The 20,423-nt window shown below is 35.8% G+C and overlaps 1 protein-coding gene across 3 annotated transcripts in view; it reads left to right on the top strand.

Moving 5' to 3' along the window:
• The window catches only part of GPAM (glycerol-3-phosphate acyltransferase, mitochondrial), a 41,956-nt gene extending 24,150 nt beyond the window's left edge, over positions 1-17,806 (top strand). For all 3 annotated transcript variants that reach the window (XM_081328448.1, XM_081328447.1, XM_081328446.1), the window contains 12 exons: positions 278-490; positions 779-892; positions 1,736-1,821; positions 2,790-2,905; positions 4,115-4,185; positions 4,750-5,014; positions 5,153-5,295; positions 6,535-6,612; positions 10,798-10,938; positions 11,898-12,087; positions 12,206-12,264; positions 15,223-17,806. In XM_081328448.1, the coding sequence (XP_081184574.1) occupies positions 278-490; positions 779-892; positions 1,736-1,821; positions 2,790-2,905; positions 4,115-4,185; positions 4,750-5,014; positions 5,153-5,295; positions 6,535-6,612; positions 10,798-10,938; positions 11,898-12,087; positions 12,206-12,264; positions 15,223-15,339 (1,593 nt within the window). In that variant the 3' untranslated portion in view covers positions 15,340-17,806. The remainder of the gene's footprint in view (positions 1-277; positions 491-778; positions 893-1,735; positions 1,822-2,789; positions 2,906-4,114; positions 4,186-4,749; positions 5,015-5,152; positions 5,296-6,534; positions 6,613-10,797; positions 10,939-11,897; positions 12,088-12,205; positions 12,265-15,222) is intronic.
• Positions 17,807-20,423: the final 2,617 nt, after the last annotated feature.

Here is a 20,423-nt window from a genome sequence, read left to right as displayed (position 1 = left end):
CTATATGCTCTTAGTTGTATGCACTGTTATTAGATAATACCAAAGTTACTTGTGATCTTTCAGTAATGATTATCCTATCCAATCACATACAGTTCCAATAAAAGTAAAGTTGTATATTGTAGATGGGGACATGTTATTGCTTAAATAATTAGAAATCTTGTTCTCACACCGAATTGCAAATCTGAGCTGTGCTCATGGTGGGTGTCCACCTTACAAATTACTGATTTGAAACAATGCAAAGAACTTGTGTCTGATCTTGTTGCCATTTTCTTTTCAGCATGTTGAAGAGTTGCTTCGACAGCAGCAATTCTTAGAGATATTTCTGGAGGGGACACGGTCCAGGAGTGGGAAAGTAGCCTGTGCAAGGGCAGGCCTTTTATCAGTAGTAGTGGATGCTCTATATTCAAATGCTGCTCCTGACGTACTAATTATACCTGTGGGAATCTCCTATGACAGAATAATTGAAGGTCACTATACTAGTGAACAGCTGGTAAGAGGTGCTATTTATTGTATGCTTAACAGTTCTGCTGATAAGCTATAGCTTTGAGACAGAAGTTAACTTTATCTGGACTTAATATGATACAAAATAAAATCATGCAGGGAAAAATGCTTAAAAATATATGTTCATTTAGTGAAAGCAGCTATATAGCAAATTCACATGATTTGGAGGAACAATGAATTAGATTTAGTTTTAGTTTTTAATAAAAATAACTTGGTGTGTAATGCTTGCAAGCATTTTTTTGTGATTCCCCCCCCCTTTCTTTTCAATGTCTTTCAGGGAAAGCCCAAGAAGAATGAAAGCCTATGGAGTGTAGCCCGAGGAGTCTTTCGAATGTTACGAAAAAATTATGGATGTGTTAGAGTTGATTTTGCTCAGCCGTTTTCTTTAAAAGTAAGCTGATATTTTATGACCAAAATTTCATTAAGAAACTGTGAAAAAAGATATTTTAAACAAGTCATATTTCAGATTAAAGTAGAAACAATATTTCAAGTTTTTACTTCACGTGTATTGGTATTGCTCAAACAAAAGAGTTTTATAGCTGAAATCTCATGCTAGAGTACGGATCCTTACACATTAACAAAAGTGTTGAATATGAGATGCCGTAGCTTCAAGGTATTAATCAAAAGAAAGCAGAAGTAGTAACAATAATAACTGGAGCAAATGGAGCATCATTTGAATACCTTGATTTCAAGCATTGACAAACTTACTATTAATCAATTGAAAAAGTCAGCTTTACTTGGACCACTTTACATCCTTCTCGGTCTCTTTAACACCACCAAACAATATCTGCCTATTCCCACATTCAGTAGGGGGATAAAATTGCCTAATTCAGTGTAAACATCTGGCTGACTTGAACCAACCATAATAATAATATACTTGGAACAGTTTACATCCTTTGATGATACATGAATATTATTAAACAGCCTGTCCTAGGTCCTTTGGAAAGACTGAGCAAAGACTGAGAAGACAAGGATGGGAAAAACTAGTAGAGCTTTTTCTTTAAAGCAGTGATGCAAGAAATACCACCTAGAAATATCTAAGAAATTTATTATTATCTTTTCAGTTTGGTTGTAAATTAATTTAGATTCTTTAGGTAATTAATGCACTTCAAAAATTACATGTTTTCAGTATATTACATTATTGGCTAATTGTCAGTATTGGTTACTGTGCTGTTCTCTAAAAATCATTTTCCTATTCAGTAAGAAAGTTGTTACAAATGTTATGTTTTTACAGGAATATTTAGATTGCCAAAATCAGAAACCTTTGCCTGTTCCTCTTTCTTTGGAACATACTCTATTACCAGCTGTACTGCCTTCAAGGTATGATGGAATTGAGGATTTTCTATCAACGATGAACAAACAACAATCAAATATTCTGTTAAATCTACAGATTATAAATGTTGAGGTTCTTTTCCAAAATTCAGTTTATCAAGCTTTAATACAAATTTAAGGACTCTTGATCAAAATGTTTTCTGTGAATGTTCTTTGAATGTTAGAATTCTGCTTAGATAACATCCATCAGAATGTTTTTACTGAATATTATCATACTTAACTATGTGTACAATTACTACATTTCGAAAACTTAACTATGCATATAGTTAAGTACTACATTTCAGAAACATTCAGTCAAACTAGTTAATACTTAGAATTATAGCTGTACCTTTAGTAATTATGGTGTAAATGTATCTTGAATTTTGGATATTTTGTCTATGATTTGACGTTTGAGCTAGCCTATTAAAATCGTTTTAGGGTAATTTAAATAATTGATTTTCTGGGATTATGTATTAGTTACTTAACAGCTGAAGACTTAATGTATTTTTTTTTGCATATCAGGAAAAAAATGAGGAATTGTTACATGATAGGAAAGTTGTAAAATGTATCATTACTCTTGCTGCAAAGATATTATTTCTTCGGGATATGAAAATCTTAAGATGAAGCATCATTTACACTTTTGCAATACAACCTGGATGCTGCTGTGGGGAGCCCAGGTTTTGTTAGTACAGCGTGATTCCATGAGGCAAGCAGTTGTAGGGAAAATCTGTCAAACTTAGATCTATAATTTAATCAAGGAAGTGTGGTTCACATTTTGGCAAAGGACAGTAATAGACTTGTCCTACAGTAATTTTCAAAATCTGCTTATATAAGACAAAAGAACAGTTTATTTGCAAGTTCAGTGCCGTCTCCCTCGCAAATATAGTCTTTAGCACTGGGAACTGCAGCACTTAAAATATTTTGGGGTTCGTACAGTTCATACAGTGTAAGTTACCCATTCTGTTACTTATTTTCAGGCCTAACTACATAGTAGGAGAAAGTACAGAAGTTGCCCTTCCTGATTCCAGGGATTTATCTTGTGAGCCACTGAGAAGACAATTAATAGCTAACTTGGCAGAACACATTATGTTCAGTAAGTATTTATTGTGGTGTTCATTTTGCATTTTCTCTGTCACATTCAACTTTCTAAGTATCAGGGCTTTTCTCTTCCTGTATCTTTTCTTTTTCTTTTGTCTTAAAATTATGTAGTCTTTAATCTGAGAGATGCCATTCTGAATAAATCTCTTTGTTACCCTCATTGTATTTATTGGATTTGCGAATTTTACATAAAATTATTGATTGCCTTTCTCAGAGTGCTGCAGGTAGTCCTCAAGTTACAACCACAGTTGAGTCCAAAATTTTATGTAGCTAAGTGAAACATTTGTTAAGTAAGTTTGCCCCATTTTATGACTTTTCTTGCCACAGTTGTTAAGTGAATCATTGCATTTTTAAAGTTAGTAACATGATTGCTAAGTGAATCTGGCTTCCCCATTGACTTTGCTTGTCAGAAGGTTGCAAAACGGGATCATGTGACACCCCCCCACCCACCCACCCCCGGACGCTGCGACTGTCATACAACTAATGCTGAGAATAGGCACATATAGCATGGGCTGGCCAATTCCACCTAGAATGATTTCCTTCTCAATAACAATATGCTGAACATTTATTCTTATTTACATATCCATCTACCCATTATCATGAAAATTAAACTCTTTTTTCTTACTTTTCCCTCTGCCTCTCTCCCTTTCCCCCATTCTATCATAATCTTAATAATCATTGTATATATCCCTTGAGTAAGCAGATGTCTGCTAAAACACTCCAACGGCCCCATGACACTTAAATATACACCATTGCTGTCTTACTCTAGAATGGGGCTTTCCATAACACTCTTCAGTCTCTCAGAGATCCATTTGATAGTTGCTGCCTCCATTCCCTACCATACATGCTTGCTGCCTCCATTCCCTGCCATAAGGCCACCTTTTCCTACTGTCCTCAAGAGTTGATAGCCAAACTTTGCTCTCTGTTTTTACCTCTAGTCTTCATTTCCACTCTTCACTCTCAGAATGCCAGGTATTTCAATATTGCAATGGATTAAAATATTACATTTTTGTGTATTAAAAATTAATGTTGATTTTTGATCAATAGATAGATTTTTGTGCTGCCTTATTGAAAATGGAATCTTTCTGTATAATCATAATTCTTAATTCAACTGTGACTGACATTTTGTAAATGTTGCTTTCTGAGCCCTTCAGTTGCAATCCAAAGTGCAAGTATAGCTTTAATCTCTTTTGTTTGCTTTTAGCTGCTAACAAATCATGTGCTGTGATGTCAACACACATTGTTGCCTGTTTGCTGCTCTACCGACACAGACTGGTAAGGCTGCTGTGCTTCTGCATTCACTGAATAAATTTGGAAACTGCCAGCAATGCTTAAAACATGTTCTAAGCTTTTGTTTTTCCTATTTTATCTTACTTATTTAGTTTGTTGAGGAATAGGGTACATTCATAAGCTATGTATAAACTGACTTTGTTAATTTTTTATTCCTGTTCTCAAAAGTAGGGAAGGAACCTACGCTTATTTAGAGACATCCCTTATCCAGCTCTAAGCTATACTGCATCTTGTCTGCCCCCTCTCCCTCCCCCCCCAAATGTACCATCTCCTTCCTGGGAAACTGCTGATTCATTGTAGTACATCACACCAGCTTCCCTCTGGGAGCACCATCTGTCACATAAACCAACAAAATATAATCCATCCCCCCAATATGTTGTTTCAGGCCATGATTCTTAGGTATCATAAATGTGGTTTCAGTATTGCCTAGGATTATTACCCTCATTCCTTTGGAATTACTCTAACCAATCCTACTTAGCATTTCTTAACCTTGTATAAGGCTTGTATAATTGGAGAGCTATCACTTATTGACGTCAATACTTTGTCTAGGGAATTGATCTTTCTAAGCTGGTGGAAGATTTCTTCTCCATGAAGGAGGAGGTCTTGGCTCGGGACTATGACTTGGGATTTTCAGGGAATTCTGAAGATGTTGTCATGCACGCTATCCATTTGTTGGGAAACTGTATAACTATCACAAACACCAGTCGGAATAATGAGTTCTTCATCACTCCCAACACATCTGTTCCTGCTGTCTTTGAACTCAGCTTTTATAGCAATGGGATACTGCATGTCTTCTTCAAGGAGGCTGCCATCGGTACGTCCTACAACCATCCTTACTCTTGATGCCTGAAATGCTCTGCCCAATGTTGCTGTTACTATTTAAGAGGTTGAGTTTGGCATATCATGCAGTAATTTAGGAATACGTTTGAATATATCTTTTCTTTTGCTTCAGCATGTAGTCTTCATGCTTTACTGAATAAAAGGCATAAAAATGGTATCAGTGGGATTCTGCCCAGTGTGGTTAGTCAAGAACAACTGGTCCGAAAAGCTGCCAGCCTCTGTTATTTGCTGTGTTATGAAGGAACTGTTTCATTGGTAAGTGTTTGGGTGCAGATTTGTTTGACACCACCATATCATTTGTATTATGCTACAGTATTATGGATCAAGTGGAGATGTACTGGAGGTTTTAAAAAGAGGAAATGGAAGAAGGGAAGAGAAACGTAGCTTCAAGCAGTATCGGTTTCCCACATGCTTTACATATAGAAATAGCAGGCAAGCTCTCTCTGTGTGTATATAATATCATCACACACACACACAATGTCCAAAATGTGACCAGAAAAAGGAACATTGTTGACAAAGGCAATAAATATAGAACAATTTATTTTACAGCTTAACCATTTTAAATACCATTTAAATGAAGCTAGAAAATATTTCAAAGCATTTTTTTTCTCATTTTCAATCAGGGCTGTCTCATTTTTACATACAGTTATTATATATAAAATGTACACCCTTTAAAATAAAATGCTTATAATAATAAATACGATTCTTTAGATTTGATAATGATTGCATTGCTTCCTGTGTTACATGGGGAAGCATCTAATGCTTTTTTTAAAAAAAAAATAACATCCTGATCAAACTATGGTTATTAATTCCTAGTAGAGGAAGTGTTCAATGAATGATCTTGCAGCACTCACTGGGCAGTTAAGACCCAGTGGTATACTAAGTTAAAAACTAATCCTCCTCTCCATTAGAATTTTGATTTTTGTGAAACAAGCCCTAATTTGAAGTGTGATGGATATGTGGAGCGTTAAAGCTAATAGACTAACACAAGGCAGATTGGAATAAGCTGTGTAAAACAATATAAAGCACTAATTGAAATAATAGGGAATGACACACATTGAGATAAATACGGCTAATAATTTTTCAACCTTCTAGAGTAGCTTTTGGGAAAACGCTGACAAAGAAATTCTTAAATATGGGAGAAAGGGTTTTTTTTTCCAGTTCTGTAATTGTTTATTTTCCTGTTTTCAGTTATGTTGGAATTAAAATAAATGCATTACCTGTGTTTCCTCTGAAACAGAAAAATAAAGAAAAAATTACAAGTACTCTTGCAAGTACATGATCTACACATTTACTTTACTGCCTGCTCCAGAAAAATAACTACCATTGACTTGAAGTAACTGCAGAGGAAATTAATAGTTCCATTTCTTGAAATTATCTTTTCCTATAAGAATTGTTGTTCATTTTATACAAGAGTATTCAAAAGTAGCAATTAATAGAAATAGTATATTGAGAGAGAATTGTCACGAGGTTCTAATTTGTTTTCCTGCTCAGCCCTGTCAGCTGTTATGTCAAGTGTGCCATGAAGCAATTGAACAGTTCATACAATATGGACTTCTTTTAGTAGCAGAGGTAAGATGTTGATCATGTGTTATATGTATCTAGATAATTATTTATGTATAGTTAACTATACTAGAGGGATGCGGTGGCTCAGTTGGTTAGGACGCTGAGCTTGTCGATCAGAAGGTCGGCAGTTTGGCGGGTTGAATCCCAAGTGCCACGTAACAGAGTGAGCGCCTGTTACTCATCCCAGCTTCTGTCAACCTAGCAGTTCAAAAGCACGTAAAAATGCAAGTAGAAAAATAGGGACCACTACAGTGGGAAGGTAACAGCGTTCCGTGCGCCTTTGGCGTCTAGTCATGCTGGCCACATGACCACGGAGACGTCCTCGGACAAGCGCTGGCTCTTCGGCTTTGAAACGGAGATGAGCACCGGCCCCTAGAGTTGGAAACGACTAGCACGCATGTGCGGGGGAAACTTTACCTTTACCTTTAACTATACTATTTGGCAACTTTTTATACTCATTTCACTGTAGAAAATTTTTTGAAAATTATTCTTCAGACCAAAATAACTTTTGATACTTAGTTTTGTATATATAATTTTATTTTACTCAAGAAGATCAATGCTAACAAAGTAATATAAAAGAATAAAAAAGAAAAAAATGAAGAAATAAAAGAGCAAAAAGAAATGCAAGGAAATAAAGTTGAAGAACAATAGAAAAGAAAATATAAATTGCTTCTAGTATTCTTTATAGTATTCTTTCTATAAATATAAACAGATAAGACAAGATAAGATGAGATAAACTAAGATAAGGTAAGATTTTTCTGGCTTCAATTGAATGTTGATCTTTAAAATCCTCTGTATCAAAGTATGTATTCAGATTCAAACTTTTTAAGCTTTTTACATGTCCACCAAACATGATAAAAGATCCCTTCATGTTGTTCACATTTCCAATATACATTTGAAGTTCCTTTATACATTTTAGATAATTATTATCATATACCGATGATACATGATTTTATAAAAATTATCTTTGCGAACAGACACAACATTAACCACATATTTCCCCAATGATCCATTGGTATACTGTAACCAAATTTCTGAGGCCAGTTTATTATGCATTCTTTAATCTGTTCTTTAGTTTCAAATTTCAACAAAAGATTGTATAGTTTAGCAATTATCTGTTCATTTCCAGTGCACAATCACATTTCCTGTTTTGAATCTCACAGATTTGTTTCCATTAACAATTATCTGTGCTTTCTGAGAAGTTTAAATTGACTTCACTCATTTAATAAAACAATCTTGAAGGTCATATATTCCAGAAGTCTAAACAAAAATACAGTTCAAATTGTCAAGGCCTTCTTTGCACCTAAAATAAAAATAATTTTTGGTAGTTAGAATGTTCAGCATTCTACTATTTTTAGCAGAAGTACTGCTCACTAATTAATATTTTTATTTTTTATTTTTATTCCATTTATATCCCGCCCTTCTCCGAAGACTCAAAGCGGCTTACAAGCTTAGCAGTAGCCTTCATTCTACTGTATGTATATGCCTGCTTATTAGGGCTTTCACACACACCCAAGCGGCATTATTACAAAGTCAGCTTAATTGCCCCCAACAATCTGGGTCTTCATTTTACCTACCTCGGAAGGATGGAAGGCTGAGTCAACCTTGAGCTTGGTGGGACTCGAACCTGCACTAATTGCAGGCAGCTGGTGTTACTTAAGGAGGCATTAGCCCACTGCTCCACCAAGGCTCTGTATTAATAGCTACATAAATATCAGCATATATTTGCAAGGAATGAAAAAATTATTTGCAAGGAATAAAAATATATATTTGCGAGGAATGAAAAATTTAGTTGGCTGTTAAATCTACAGTGTCACTTTTTCCCCCCAACATGCTTGTTTGGGTTCAGTTCCTTTAAACCCAGGAGTTGAAATGAGATGTTTACTTTTTCACTGATTATTGGCTAAATTGTTGCATTTCGTATTTTTATTTGTTCATTAACTTCAGCGTGCATAATGAAAAAAGTTAATTAACTTCATTATTACTATAAATCATTTAGATTTAAAGCATTCAGATTTTCTAGAAGTTAGTTTGAGGACACTATCCTTATACTGATATAAGAAAAACTAGTCATAAATTACTTCTGCATGAAGGAGAGTTGTTAAACACAGGCTCATTAAAGATTTTCTTTCCCTTCCTGGGGGATCAACTACAGTTACTTAGCAAGACATTGTATTATTTATTTATTTATTTATTTATTTATTTATTTATTTATTTATTTATTTATTATTTAATTAAATTTTTATACCGCCCTATTCCCGAAGGACTCAGGGCGGTTTACAGGGCAACATAAAATATGATATAAAAATAGTATAAATTAAAATAGATTAAATTACATAAGCCCAACAATTAAAACAATATTAAAAGCTAAAACCCCTTCAGTCCAGGCCTGATAGATCAAAAAACCAAGTTTTCAGATCCCGGCGAAATGTACGCAGATCGGGGGCGGTCCGAAGTTCCACTGGTAAATCATTCCAAAGGGCAGGCGCGCCCACAGAGAATGCCCTCCCCCTGGGGATCACCCGCCGGCACTCCTTAACCATCGGCACCCTGAGAAGGCCCTCCCTGTGGGAGCTCACAGGACGATGGTAATTTGATGCCGGCAGCAGGTGTTCCCTTAGATAATCCGGACCCAAGCCATTCAGAGCTTTATAGGTCATTACCAGCACCTTGAATCTCACCCGGAGGGCAACCAGAAGCCAATGCAGCTCACGAAGAAGAGGTGTTACACGGGAGTATCGGGAAACTCCCATAACAACTCGCGCGGCTGCATTCTGCACCAGTTGAAGCCTCCGTTAGGTGGCACCGTTAGGTTCTGTTGAAGCATTGAAGCAGGAGCAACATTGATGAAATTTGGAACTGAACATAGGTTTGTATCTTGTGGTTTTCAAAAAAAAAACTATTCTTAAAGAGATCTTAGTTAAATTCTGCATAGGGACCATTTTCTTTTTTTTCAAACTGTGCTTAATTATATTTTCAGTATGAAGAAATATTATTATATATTAGACTAAGTATGTGTATGCATGCATGTATGTTTATTTCTGTGTACAGATCAATAGATGCATCTATGACCTAATAAGACAACTAACAATACACAATAAAAATGTAGTAGTCAGAAAACTAGAAGCAACTAAAATAATTTTGGGAAAGAATAAAAAGCTTAACCAAAAACAAGTAACCTGGATAAATCCACACGTTAAAAGAAAAGCATATATGAAATCAGTGTTTCTGATTTCCAAGTATTAATTATATAGATTCAAATTTAAAGCATTCCTGTGCAGTACAAAATTCTCCAGGAGATGAAACTATCAAACTAAGAAAGTCAAACACAAATGTTTCTATTTGTGCAAATTGCTTTAGAGGAAATTATTTAAAACTCTGGAATTGTAAAAAGTATTAAAACGCTTCAGGCATTTTTATAACTTAACACATGAAATATACTGGAAGAATGTTTCTATAGTAATGAAGGTGAATTGTTTCCATTTCTATGAAATTCAGTGGCAGAGACTTTCTGCAAACTGATGTTTCCAATCATAGGCAACACCTAGATTTTAATATTAAGGAGAGTGTCTATAGCAATCAGAAGGGACGCAGTGGCTCAGTGGGTTAGGACGCTGAACTTGTCGATCAGAAGGTCGGCAGTTTGGCGGGTTGAATCCCGAGTGCCGCGTAGCAGAGTGAGCGCCTGTTACTCGTCCCAGCTTCTGCCCACCTAGCAGTTCGAAAGCACGTAAAAATGCAAGTAGAAAAATAGGGACCACTACGGTGGGAAGGCAACAGCATTCCGTGCTAGTCATGCCGGCCACATGACCACGGAGACGTCCTCGGACAAGCGCTGGCTCTTCGGCTATGAAACGGAGATGAGCACCGGCCCCTAGAGTCGGAAACGACTTGCACGCATGTGCGGGGGAACCTTTACCTTTACCTATAGCAATCAGCTTTATTTTCAGTGTAAAGCGTAACAGTGAGAATAATGCAAGCCAAACTTTGTAATTAATTTTGCAATGTTAATCCAACATCTTTGGTTTATAAATGAGACACATGATTTATTTGGAAATAAATACTTGGATCTTCCTTTTCTAACACCTGAAATGGCAATAGAAACACTTTGGTGGTTGTCCTAAAATCAAAAGCAGTATTCACAATGGAAAACCCCCCATGATTCTTACACTTCTATTTTTCCATTCTAAGCAGGAAGAACAGGAGGATATTAGTTCTAGCCTTACAGAGCAAAACTGGGAAAAGAATATTCCAGAGCCGCTGTCCTGGAGGAGTGATGGGGAGGATGAAGACAGCGACTTTGGTGAAGAACAACGGGATTGCTACTTGAAGGTACTAAGTAGATTTGTAGGACCAACTCCTGTGTATATATGTGCATGTGTGTGTCTGTGTGTCTAATTTTTACATAGCATAGATTAAAAGAAAAAAAAGGAAAAAAGTGAAGAAATGAAAAAGTGCAATGAAATGAAAAGAAAAAAAATACAAATATACAAATCTGTATTTTCAGTGTCCTATTTATATCAGTACATAATTTTATACAAATTTTCTCTTAAACTATGACACACTATAAATAATACCAATTATCACATTCTCTCCGAAGTGTTTATTTCAACTTGTAAGGAGTTCTTAAGGGTTTCACATTTACAGCTGTTCAAAAGTTTTCTGTTTAAGAACACATAACAACTATCAGACTGACTTTAAAATCCCTTATTGAAAAACAAAGAATGTCTTTGGATCAGCTAATTTTGGTTCTTGTTTAGACAACTGGGATTGTTTCTAAGAAATAAGCCCAGTTTTTTTCCCCCAGCAGATTTTGAGATTCTGTGATTTGCCATGTGTTGCTGAATTACAACTTCTAGCAATGCTACAATTGTTCTAATCATAACTAGGTGAACAGTCCAGAAAAAAACAGTAAAGCAGTAATGGAGATTTAATTAATTTTCCCTTTAAAAAAAAGCTCTTGCTTTATGTGTCCATGGATTGATTAGATGCTGGCACAGGACAAACAAAAAATAAGACAAACAAATAGAAACAAGAAAGTCACAAAGAAAACCATGTTTTCTGTTTATATCTTGTGCTAAACCATAGATACACTAAATGAGCCAACAACAAACTCTACCGGTAAGTTTTAAACAATAGCTTACCACCTAAGGTGAACCATGATTTATTCCCTAGCCTGCCTTCCTCCAACTGATAATGCCTGGTTTTAGTGTGTGGATTTAGCATTATGTACATATATTGTTGCATGATCCTCATCATGATTGTTGTTTTTATTCTGCTTGTCTTACTAGGTGAGCCAGTCATTGGAGCACCAGCAATATATCTCCTTCCTGCAGAAGCTTCTAGGGCCATTACTGGAGGCATATAGTTCAGCTGCCATCTTCATCCATAATTTCAGTGGACCTGTCAGGGAAACAGAATGTCTTCAAAAATTACACAAATACTTAATATCAAGAACAGAAAAGAACGTTGCAGTGTACGGTATGTCAGAAAGTTATTTCTGTAGAAGTATTGGATTTCTGATTTAATTATATTGTTTTAGACAGCGGCTTTTTTAAATCTGTAAATTAACAATATAATATTACTGTTATATTCACAGCTGAGAGTGCCACCTATTGTCTTGCAAAAAATGCAATTAAAGTGTTTAAAGACATGGGGGTAAGTCTAAATACTTATTGCTTCACAGTAATTATAGCAAACCTAAACTTTAGCCTTAGCATGTAATCTTTTGTATGTATGTAATATACAATATGTAATGTTATCTACATGTGTAATATAATGTGTGTGATCAACTTTACATATTTGTTGTTTAGTACACACAGACACACACACACATATAGTCTGTGTGTTTGTGTGTGTGTGTGTGTGTGGTTTTATCAACAAGAATAAAATGGAAAAACCGAAAAACATCCAATATTTGTTGGTTAGTTTCTAATGTCTTCATCCTTAATCTGAGATTACAGTGCAAAATTATCAAAATATCAAAGGGCAGCAATCTTTTCAGGTAGTAAACATCATCACATCTGTAGTATCGGTTTCTCTAAAAAAAACCACCCTGAATTTTGGCAGCATTTGAGAAATTTGAAATTTTCATGAGCTCTTGCATGATCTTGCATAGGAGTGCCTACTGTCTTGTGAGCTCATGCAGGAACACTAACTTCTCATTAAATGTGATGATCTTGTAGCATTTTGTCCATTTCATTTTTTAAAATTAATTTTGAAGACATGTAGACACACGTTGCTATAACCATCATGTTCCAACCTCTGTACTCTTGTTAATTCAAGGAATTAACTCAAATTATCTAAATTATACTAAGTCAAATTATTACTGTGTCTCTGAATATGTTTGTTAGATTAAGTGGCCATGTATTTGGAAAATATTCAGCAATTAATTAACAGGATAAAAAAATGAAATGTTTGATTTTTGAATGATAGAATGTAGACAACTTTTAAAAACATAGCTAAATGTAACATACATTGATAACTCTGTTAGAATAAGGGGTTTGCTTATCTGATATTGTCTCAGATTACAACTTTTTTTGCTATTTCAGTCAGGCCAAGAATAGGATCCAATCTGAGTCAGTCATCGGGACCAAAGGTTTATCCTTCCAAGCTTTCGGGCTTGTGCTGAAGCCCATCATCAGGGATCTTTTCTCTCTCCAGAATTTTATATTCACATTCCAGATTATGACCAGTTCTGGAGAGACAGAAGTTCCCTGATGATGGGCTCCAGCACAAGCCCAAAAGCTTGGAAGGATAAACCTTGGCTCTCAGGGACTGACTCAGATTGGATCTTGCAGTATTATCCTGAGGCACGTACAGTTGCAAGAAAAAGTATGTGAACCCTTTGGGATTACGTGGAGTTTGGCATGAATTGGCCATAAGATGCACTCTAAACATCATGTAAGTCACAACAATAGAAAAACACAGTCTGCTTAAAATAATAGTACACAAACATTAGCTGTTGTCATGTTTTAATTGAACATAAGATGGAAACATTCACAGTGCAGGGTGGAAAAAGTATGTGAACCTTTGGACTTAATAACTGGTTGACCCTCCTTTGGCAGCAATAACCTCAACCAAACATTTCCTGTAGTTGCAGATCAGACCTGCACAACGATCTGGAGTAATTTTGGACCACTCCTCTTCACAAAACTGTTTCAGTGTAGCAATATTCTTGGGATGTCTGGTGTGAATCGCTCTCTTAAGGTCATGCCACAGCATTTCAATCGGGTTGAGGTCAGGACTCTGACTGGGCCACTCCAGAAGGCGTATTCTGTTCTGTTGAAGCCATTGTTTTGTTGACTTACTTGTATGCTTTGGGTCATTGTCCTGTTGGATCACCCATCCTCTGCGGAGCTTCAGTTGGCAGACAGATGGTCGTACGTTTTCCTGCAAAATGTCCTGATACACTCTGGAATTCATTTTCCCATCAGTGACAACAATCCGTCCAGGTCCTGAGGCAGCAAAGCAGCCCCAATCCATGATGCTCCCTCCGCCATGTTTTACAGTGGGGATGAGGTTTTGATGTTGGTGTGCTGTGCCTTTTTTTCTCCACACATAGTGTTGTGTGTTTTTCCCAAACAACTCAATTTTGGTTTCATCTGTCCACAGTATATTTTGCCAGTAGTGCTGTGGAACATCCAGGTGCTCTTTTGCAAACTTCAAACGTGCTGCAATATTTTTTTTGGACAGCAATGGCTTCCTCCGTGGTGTCCTCCCATGTCCTCCATTCTTGTTTGATGTTTTCCTTATTGTAGATGTGTCAACAAAAATGTTAGCATGTGCCAGAGATTTCTATAGGTCTTTACCTGACACTCTAGGATTCTTCTTTACCTCATTAAGCATTATGCGCTGTGCTCTTGCAGTCATTTTTACAGGATGACCATGCCTAGGGAGAGTAGCAACAGTGCTAAACTTTCTCCATTTGTAGACAGTCTGTCTTACCGTGGACACATGAACATCAAGGCTTTTGGAGATACTTTTGTAACCCTTTCCAGCTTCATGCAAGTCAACAATTCTTGATCGTAGGTCTTCTGAGAGCTCTTTTCTGCGAGGCATGGTTCACATCAGACAGTGCTTCTTGAGACCAGTAAACGCAAAACAGGTGTGTGTTTTTAAAGGGCAGGACAGCTGTCAGCAACACATCCAATATCATCACACTGATTGGAGTCAAGGTTGGCTCACTCCTGGCTCCAATTAGCTCTTGGAGAAGTCATTAGGCTAGGGGTTCACATACTTTTTCCACCCTACACTGTGACAGCTAATGTTTGTGTAGTATTATTTTAAGCAGACTGTGTTTTTCTATTGTTGTGACTTACATGACGTTTAGAGTGCATTTTAAGGCCAATTCATGCAAAACTCCACGTAATCCCAAAGGGTTCACATACTTTTTCTTGCAACTGTATTCATTTGCAAGGCCAAGAACAGCTCATATTTCTCTGATTTACTTTGACCAAGAGCTGACATTTTGGCACTAAAATTGAACAAAAGGTTTAGTTTTCCAGAATCGTTGATTATCTATGTTACCTGTGTAAAGAATCAAGGCATATTATGATTGTTAACAAATATGCAATGTGCCTAGAAGTTACTATGAAAAATCTGTTTTCCTTGCAGGTATTTAAGGAGACAAAACAAAAGAGAGAGAGTATTTTGGAACTAAGCAGTACTTTTCTACCTCATTGTAATCGGCAAAAACTATTGGAATTTATTCTGAGTTTTATTGTACTTTAGAATATCTCTCAACTTCTCCTAGTAGGCTTGGGCGATGCAATGCAAAGCTTCAGGGTTGGTTCTGCTTCCATAGTATCAATAGTGCCATTTTTGGCAAGGCCTTATCTGACCCAAGCCATAAGAAGACAAGTGCCTTCTTACATATGCACATATGGGACTAAAATATTTAGAATTCCAACACATTGCTACCATCCAACATGTTCAATCAACGTTTGCACAATCCCTTGAGTTTTTCCATAAATCTGATCAAGTATTAACGGTTTTTACCTTGCAAAGTTCTACACGTACTTCAAAACAACTGACAAATGCACATATCTGCCAGATTTCAACTGCATAAAATAATTTGGATTACTATGTGAACTTTGTAAAAGCTCTGTCAGCATAACTACTTCATTGTATTCCATACTGTAAATGAATGGTTTTTAGGAAAATTGAATTTGGGGGGGGTTGGAAAGGGCACATACTATTTTATTCTACTAATAGTATGGTAACAGTAAACAAAAATAGCAAAGTAATTATCAGGATCTCATTAAAATTAGTTGAACAGCAAACAACCTGCACAAAGTATGGTCCAAATAGCAAAGTAGGAGTATAAAAATGTATCAATCTTTCTCCCATATAAGAATTAAAAATTCATAAATTGATGCGCTAAAGAAATAGATGAAATAAATTTGTCCTAAAAGCTTTTCCTGATGAGCATTTAATCGAAAATTTTAGCACTTATGTTTTCCTTGCAAGTACATGGAACTCAGATGTAACTCTGGCTTAAGCTGTCCCAAAAGACAACTGGACTTCTGAAGAACTGAAGAAGCTTTTTGTATGAGAAACAAAATGTTTTCAATTTCTGTCCTGGATCTCCATAGACATCTGGCTTAAGCTCTCTAAATTAATGAAATAACCTAATACATACATTATCTCATTCTAATCTTGATTGATTTTGGATGGAGGATGCTTTGCTATCATAAAGTTTTACAATCCATACTGCTGAAACCTATGAGTGATTTGAACTCTGAGGTTATGATCATAACATAAATTGCAAGCAATTTATTAGGTAATCTTAGATAAGGCAATAATTTCCAAACTGGATTACAAAATGAACTCTACAGACTCATATCAGGAAAAGCACTAAGCAAGGCATTTATTTTTAAGAGAGAGAACATGTTGCCTTATCCCTTGAAGAAACTTTGACACTGCAGTGTTAATAGTATTTCTGTACTTCATTTTTTTTATTTCTTATCGAGTTGAGAAATAGTTTGATTATGAAAATCCATTTTTGCTTCTTTTTTAAAAATACATGTCTGAGTACTATTAGCATACCACTGTCACTCTGATACAGAGCTTCTGGACAGTTTTAATGTGGGTCTACTCCACAATTTTGGGTTTATTCCACATTTGTGAAGCTTGGATTTTCTATAAATGTATCTATGAATTAAAACATTACAATGTTTTTCAGTATTGTCCTGCAGTTCTGAATGACAGGAACAACTATGCATGTTTGCCATCAGGTGCTTTAAAACATTAAGAAATATTTGAACCAAAGTTGCATCTGATCAATAATAGCAATAGTCAGGAAACCTGACTTAATTTTTTATGACAGGATAGCAGCTGAAATGAAGTTCACTTGTTCTATTAGTCATAGTTACATGCGTCAATTATTTTCCATTGTTGCTTGTTTGAACTGTTCATTAAACCTGATTGTATTTTCAATAGCAATTTCTAAAGACTGATGAAGACTTCCAATTAAGGTCAGATAATAGGTGCTTGTAAATAAATAACTTCCTGCAGTTTCACTGTAGTTCGGTAAACATCCATTGTATTAATAGAATTAAGATTGTGTATTAATAAAATAGAGCCATGCAATATATTATAAATGACATTTTGCTCATTTTAATTAAAATGGTGTGTCTAATTTAAAAAAATGAGCTAGGAATTAGTTTGGACAATAGAAAATAATTGCTAGTTGTCATTTCATAAGGGTAACTTATTACATTATTAAAATGTTCTTTAGCGGGTAGCAGTGTTCTTTTGAATTGAAGACATATGCAGTATATTGTAACTACTAATATAAAAATATGGATTAAGTGTCATAAGCAGAGAGACTTTGCATGTGCAGAAATGTCAGTCTGGGAATGTTGTTTAGGGGCAGAGGTCTGTGGCATGGATGTAGCATGCACCTAGCAATGCACCTGGCTTGGCTTTTCCATAAAGGTAAAGTACAGAGCTCTTTACTGCAAAGCTGCTAAATAGAATGCTGCTTTTTTAGGGTATTATTTTCAAATCTCATGTTCATTTAATCTACATTTTCAATTCTAAAAAAAATTATGGCTCCTAATTCTGGTTCTAGAACAACCAAAATAGATACTGAAATGCATTACATTGACAACGTACTGAAAATAATATGGTAATCTAAAGGACAACATTCTGTGTATGTTTGTTGTGTAGAATGAATAAAGTTATTTTTCAGGTCTCCAATAATTTTCTAAGATTACACAATGGTTAACAATGCTAATATGTTATATCCTTAAGCAAACATAATTTACCCAATTGTCTCCCTGTATATATTTTTTTAAAAAAATAACATTGGCATAATATTTTCATAAATGATTGGGATAGAATTGCAAAAAAAAAAAAACACCCCATCCCTGTAGGTGGTCTCTATTTTTATTTGTGAAACAGATAAAGTCTCAAAAATTTTTAACACTACTTTTTCCCTTTATAACATTCCCTTTCTTATGTAAGAAGCACAGCTGCACAGTTATTGTATTTTAATAAATAATTGAAACTGTTTTGACGTTATGTGACTAAGTCTTTAGAGAATAGAAAAAATATGATTATTCCCTTCCAGTTCTTGATGTTTTCTGTGTCTTGTCTAAACTTGAAAGAGCTGATGATAATCTGTGAGAGAAATTGCTCTTTTACAGTAGGAAAGTATTACTCTATCCAAGGGCACTATGCTTTCTACAACACTGCTCAGTGATAGTTTTTAACTAATAGAAAGTTGATCTTAATCTTCAGGTATAAGCCCTAAATGGCCAAGAATTTAGGGCAGGTTATGGTAATTGCTAACAATATGACTTAATAGCAGATCGTGGGCCTTACAATCCTTTTCTAACTGCTTTCCATATTTTTTTATCTTTATTTTATTTTAATTCCATTTATATCCCGCCCTTCTCCGAAGACTCAGGGCGGCTTACAAGCTTAGCAGTAGCCTTCATTCTAGATCTTCACTGACCAATTTAGCACTAAATTGTCAGTCTTAAGTCTATGGAATAGTTGAGATCAGACATGTCAAACACAAGGCCCGGGGGCCGGATCCGGCCTGCAAAGTGGTTTCATGTGGCCCGCGAAGCCATCCTGGAAACAGTGAGGGAACGGCCCCCACTGCCTTGGCCCTGGCCCAGAGACCCTTGTTCTGCCAGAGACCCTCAGATCTGTCCCACTCCTGCCCAGGCACCCATAGGCACCCTTGATGCAAATGATGTAGAGCTGGCCATGCCCACCCAGTAGGCCACGCCCACCCTGGCCATACCCACCCGGCCCCTTGAGGGCAACCGCAGTGCTGATGCGGCCCTCAATGAAATTGAGTTTGACACCCCTGGTTCAGATGGTAGTTCATGAATTAGTCTGTTTGGTAATTGAACAATAGTTCACGAATTAGTTTATTTAAGTCACACTAACTCAAAAAGTTAAAAGTGTCAGAAAATTAAAGAAACATGATATACTTCTTCAGTGTAGGTATAGAAAGAAGGCCGGTTGGAAAGCTTTAGAACTTTGGCCTCACAATGTCATCATGTTGAAAATTGTCCTAGAAAATTAAAGTATGCTGCATATTTCTGTGGAAGAAGCATTGCCACGCCATTCTTCCTGGAGGTTTTCAAACAGAAGGTGTATAGTCACTTCTATAGGGTGTTCAGTCGAGTCCAGTTTTGAGCAAGAGGTTTGAATGAAATGATTATAAGGTTTCTTCTGACTTATAATCTGTATTAAGGAGATTGATACTGTCAGTCCAGTGAGTCTAACCTGGAAAAACAAAACAAAACAAAAACGTATTTTGAAAGTCAGTTCTTATTTAGGGTAAAACTAGTGCTCAGATTGAGCTTTATATTATGCAATTGCTTTTGCAAAACTCTTGAGGATGCATCCAAGTTTTGGAGTGTCATACAAAAACTGTAAGTAGCTTGCTGTGGAAAAATTCTTTGGTTTTTTCACCAGACTATTTTCGGATGATTCCTATATTATATTTGGACGTATCATGATCACACATAAGCCACAAGAAAATCTTTGAGGGAAATATTGCTTAGTTAAATCTATTGCCCTGAAAGTTCTGTGATTAAGCATAAACCATAATTTTCATTGTGTTCCAACTGGAAAAGTGCTTGTTTATCAATAACTGATTTGGATTTGGGAGCCTTTGGCTACATCTATCAAGTTGTAATTAATTGGAGAAAAGAAACTTAAGCAAATAATGAAAAGACTATTACTGGCTATGTGTGCGTCAAGCTTAATTTTTATTAATAGTAGCTGTACTGCTAGGTTCCTTTCTATGTAAATCTCTAGCGTTTTGCAAAGTCATTGGAAGCCAAATTAAAAAAAATTGTTCAGTCTTTGTGAAATGCAATTTGTCTCATAACACCATTCTATTAACCAGGATTGTGTTTGGTTTCTCATTGAAGGAAATATGGTAGTATTATTATCACACTGGAACTTATATTCTGGGAAGCCTCCAAAATTGCACAATATTGAAAACTGATCATTTGCAAACTACATTAGGTTGGGTGAGGTATGTTTTATACTGCCTATCCAGCAAACACCCCATGAAGAGTTTATAAAAGTAACAGAACTACTACAAAATAATAAAAAAAATGAAGTGATAACATTTTTTAAAAAGTTGATAGAAATTGATAGAATCATTACAGGCCGGCCAAAGATAAAGGTCATTGTTATCTGAATATATGTTGTCAAGCTGGACATATAAAGGACCACTGTAGAATAGTAGCCCCAGAAAAAAGCTCTCAAGATGATAACTGTTGGGAATGGACACGTAACAATTGTCTGCCTTCAAATAGAATGGAAATCAGCGTAAA

This window comes from Vipera berus, assembly GCF_964194415.1.
Source record: "Vipera berus genome assembly, chromosome: 5".
Classification (NCBI taxonomy): Eukaryota; Metazoa; Chordata; class Lepidosauria; order Squamata; family Viperidae; genus Vipera; species Vipera berus.
Note: the sequence above shows the minus strand (reverse complement) of the source record. Positions and strands in the feature narration are given on the sequence as shown.